The 2,923-nt window shown below is 40.3% G+C and overlaps 1 protein-coding gene across 1 annotated transcript in view; it reads right to left on the reverse strand.

Annotated features, from left to right (window-relative positions):
- Positions 1–2,306: 2,306 nt before the first annotated feature.
- LOC106533323 (lactation elevated protein 1) overlaps positions 2,307–2,923 on the reverse strand; it is a gene marked incomplete at its 5' end in the record, with an annotated part of 21,943 nt that continues 21,326 nt past the window's right edge. The window contains 2 exon segments of the mRNA XM_014029588.1: positions 2,307–2,462; positions 2,618–2,748. Of these exon segments, the coding sequence (XP_013885042.1) occupies positions 2,453–2,462; positions 2,618–2,748 (141 nt within the window).

Below are 2,923 nucleotides of genomic sequence, written 5' to 3' on the forward strand. Positions count from 1 at the left end.
GTGCAGCAGACGGTTGTTGTCCGGTGCAGCAGACGGTTGTTGTCCGGTGCAGCAGACGGTTGTTGTCCGGTGCAGCAGACGGTTGTTGTCCGGTGCAGCAGACGGTTGTTGTCCGGTGCAGCAGACGGTTGTTGTCCGGTGCAGCAGACGGTTGTTCTCCGGTGCAGCAGACGGTTGTTGTCCGGTGCAGCAGACGGTTGTAAAATCCTCTGTTCTGAGGGAAGAGTGCAGTTTTCTCCACAGCCATCTGTTGGTGCAGCAGCATCAGAGCAGCAACTGACAAATATGAACAAGCTGATCCCAAAGGCTGGCTCCATGACCGCAGGGAGAACAGAAAGAGCTGCTCAACACAATGTACAACTCTACACAACATGCCTGTACTGCAACACTACTTCTGCTCACCTATATATATATATATATATCCTTTAAACTTTAAACTATCCTTCAAACAGAGAAAGAGGCAGTACATTTCTATGGATGTCGCTGAAGATTAAGGTGGACAAATATCCTGAATCAGAACGAAACAAACTGTGGTCACTCTGAAATTGTCTGTATGTTGTTTGGATGTCTGTTTTGTAAACAATGACATTATTTTATCTTTATTTATTCTAACCATCTGTTGGCACCACAAACACTTTGTTCATGAAATGTTCACTTTCTCTTCCCACACATTACAGCCTTTGTTTTCAATAGTTCATATGTGACTTTTTTTTACATAAAGGACATTTTTGGAAAACTTAATTACATAAACAAGTGTTCAGTTTGTTCAGATCAGGGGCCTCATGTATAAACGGTGCGTACACACAAAAAAGTTACGTGCGCCAGGTTCTACGCCCATGTTGGGACGTATCAAAACCAACGTTGCGTGAAAGTGTGCATATATTTACACACTTTTCATCTGCTGTGAGAATGTGCAGCAGACACGCAAAGTTTTTCAGTCGACAGTTTTAACCCACAAAGTCACAAATCTGACCTGAATCCACAGAAATACGGCTCTGTTGTGTTTTCTGGATGTAAGGAGCGTCTGAACACGCTGTTAGATTTTTATTTTAGTTTGAGTTTTTATTGTTTAAACTGAACGATGATGAAACTGAACCTCGGGACTGAAAATCGTTTAACCTCAGACAAGAAAATAGATCAGTCTAAAGATGATCAAAAGAACCTCAGTCCAGTCTGTAAACTGGTTTTATATTTTTGTCACATAATTGAAAACCTTTTGGGTCTCGGGCCAGAAAAACCCGACACATTACGTTCAGCATTAAATAAATAAAATAAAAAAAGGCTGAAGAGAGGGAGCAAAATCGGATGCAAATGGTGGCTCACTGTACGGTAAGAATAATTATTTTTTCTGTTTGTTGTCTTCTGGCTGATGCTGAGTTGAGTTGTGGCCGTAGCACAGCAGGCTCGCGCTTTGGATAGATTCTCACGCCAGCTGGGAAGGTGTTCATATATGTCAACCCATTTGGACATTATTTACCTGTCTCATGAGCCTCAAAAACCTATATTTTTTACTAAAAATCCGAAGGCTACCACTTGTACCTGTGTGTGGGGGTGGGGTGGGGGTCTGTACGTGGAGATGACAGCGCCTGACGTAACGCAGGAGGGAAGGAGAGAGGAAGAATTGGATAACGTAATGTTTATTGGGTTTTTTTTATTTCATTTTTATTTATTTTTTAAAACATCCGTTCAACGTTGTGTTCAACTAAATAGACAACAACTAACCAGGCTTCAACATCACATTCAGGAGATGTCTGTAAATTTCAGGAAAACCTCAGGCTTTGGTTATCACGTGCGAATGCGCCATATAAAACAATGTAACCCCACTCCTTATTTAGACAGTTTTCTCACTCATTCTCCATTTAATGTATAATTTTCCTGCATCTAAAAATCATTTCTGATCCCACAGACAGGAATCGGAGGAGAATCTCACACCTGGACACATTTACATCTATTTTATGATTTAAATGGAGGCGTGTCAGGGGAGGAGTCTCAGGTGTATCAGTTCCACGTTCGTTGGGATGTATAAAGGAAAGGTGCGCAGGAACCTGCGTACACATGGATTAATACATCTGAATGTTTTGGTGCGGCGCACTTTTCTAAATTTGTCCGTACGTCAACTTTTAGTGTGAAAGCTGCGCAATCCTTTATGCATGAGGCCCCTGAACACAGAAGACCCTTGAAGTGATATAACATACAGTAGATACGTTTGTTCCCTTTTAGGGCAGATAAACAGACGGAACCAGTTATTCTATGAAAAATGGGTCAAATCAACTTAAATCCCAAAGTTAGTCTGCTGCCACACTTCATAAGTTAATTCATTTTTTATTTTTCAAATGCATAAAAATAGATAAAGAGGCTTCTTAAATCTTCATTGATGGTCTTTTTCCAAAACTTGTCCAGCGCTTTTCCAGGAAAATAAAAACTTGGACCTGAGCAAGACCCTAAGGTTCATTTAAAATAACCTATAAAGTGCAATAAAATGAAAAAAGGTAATCAAATTAGCAATAAACATGGTCTGTAGAGTTTCTGCACTCAGACAGTATGTGTTGGTGTAGGCTGATACGGCAGGTTTGACGACAGTTTCTGTGGTAGTGTTTTGTCCTTTTCCAAGTCTTACTCTTGTTTTAAACTTCTGTCTCCCTCCAACCAATAATCTTCTGTCTGCATCTCTGTGAGGCGGGAAACTGTCCTCTGGAAGGCAAACTTCTCTTCTTCACCACTGAAGATGGACAGGCTGCTGGCCTCCTCCTGCACACAAAACGTTCATCAGCTGATTGTCTTTAATGGATCCCCGATTAGTTTTAACATTAGACTTTATTTGATAAAAATATATTTTAACTGTAAAATAAAAGACTAAAAATACTGTAGGCTGTTTAGTTTTGTAAATTTTTTAAAGTATATTTTAACACGGACAGAGCCATTT

This window comes from Austrofundulus limnaeus, unplaced genomic scaffold (assembly GCF_001266775.1).
Source record: "Austrofundulus limnaeus strain Quisiro unplaced genomic scaffold, Austrofundulus_limnaeus-1.0 Scaffold923, whole genome shotgun sequence".
NCBI classification, from domain to species: Eukaryota; Metazoa; Chordata; class Actinopteri; order Cyprinodontiformes; family Rivulidae; genus Austrofundulus; species Austrofundulus limnaeus.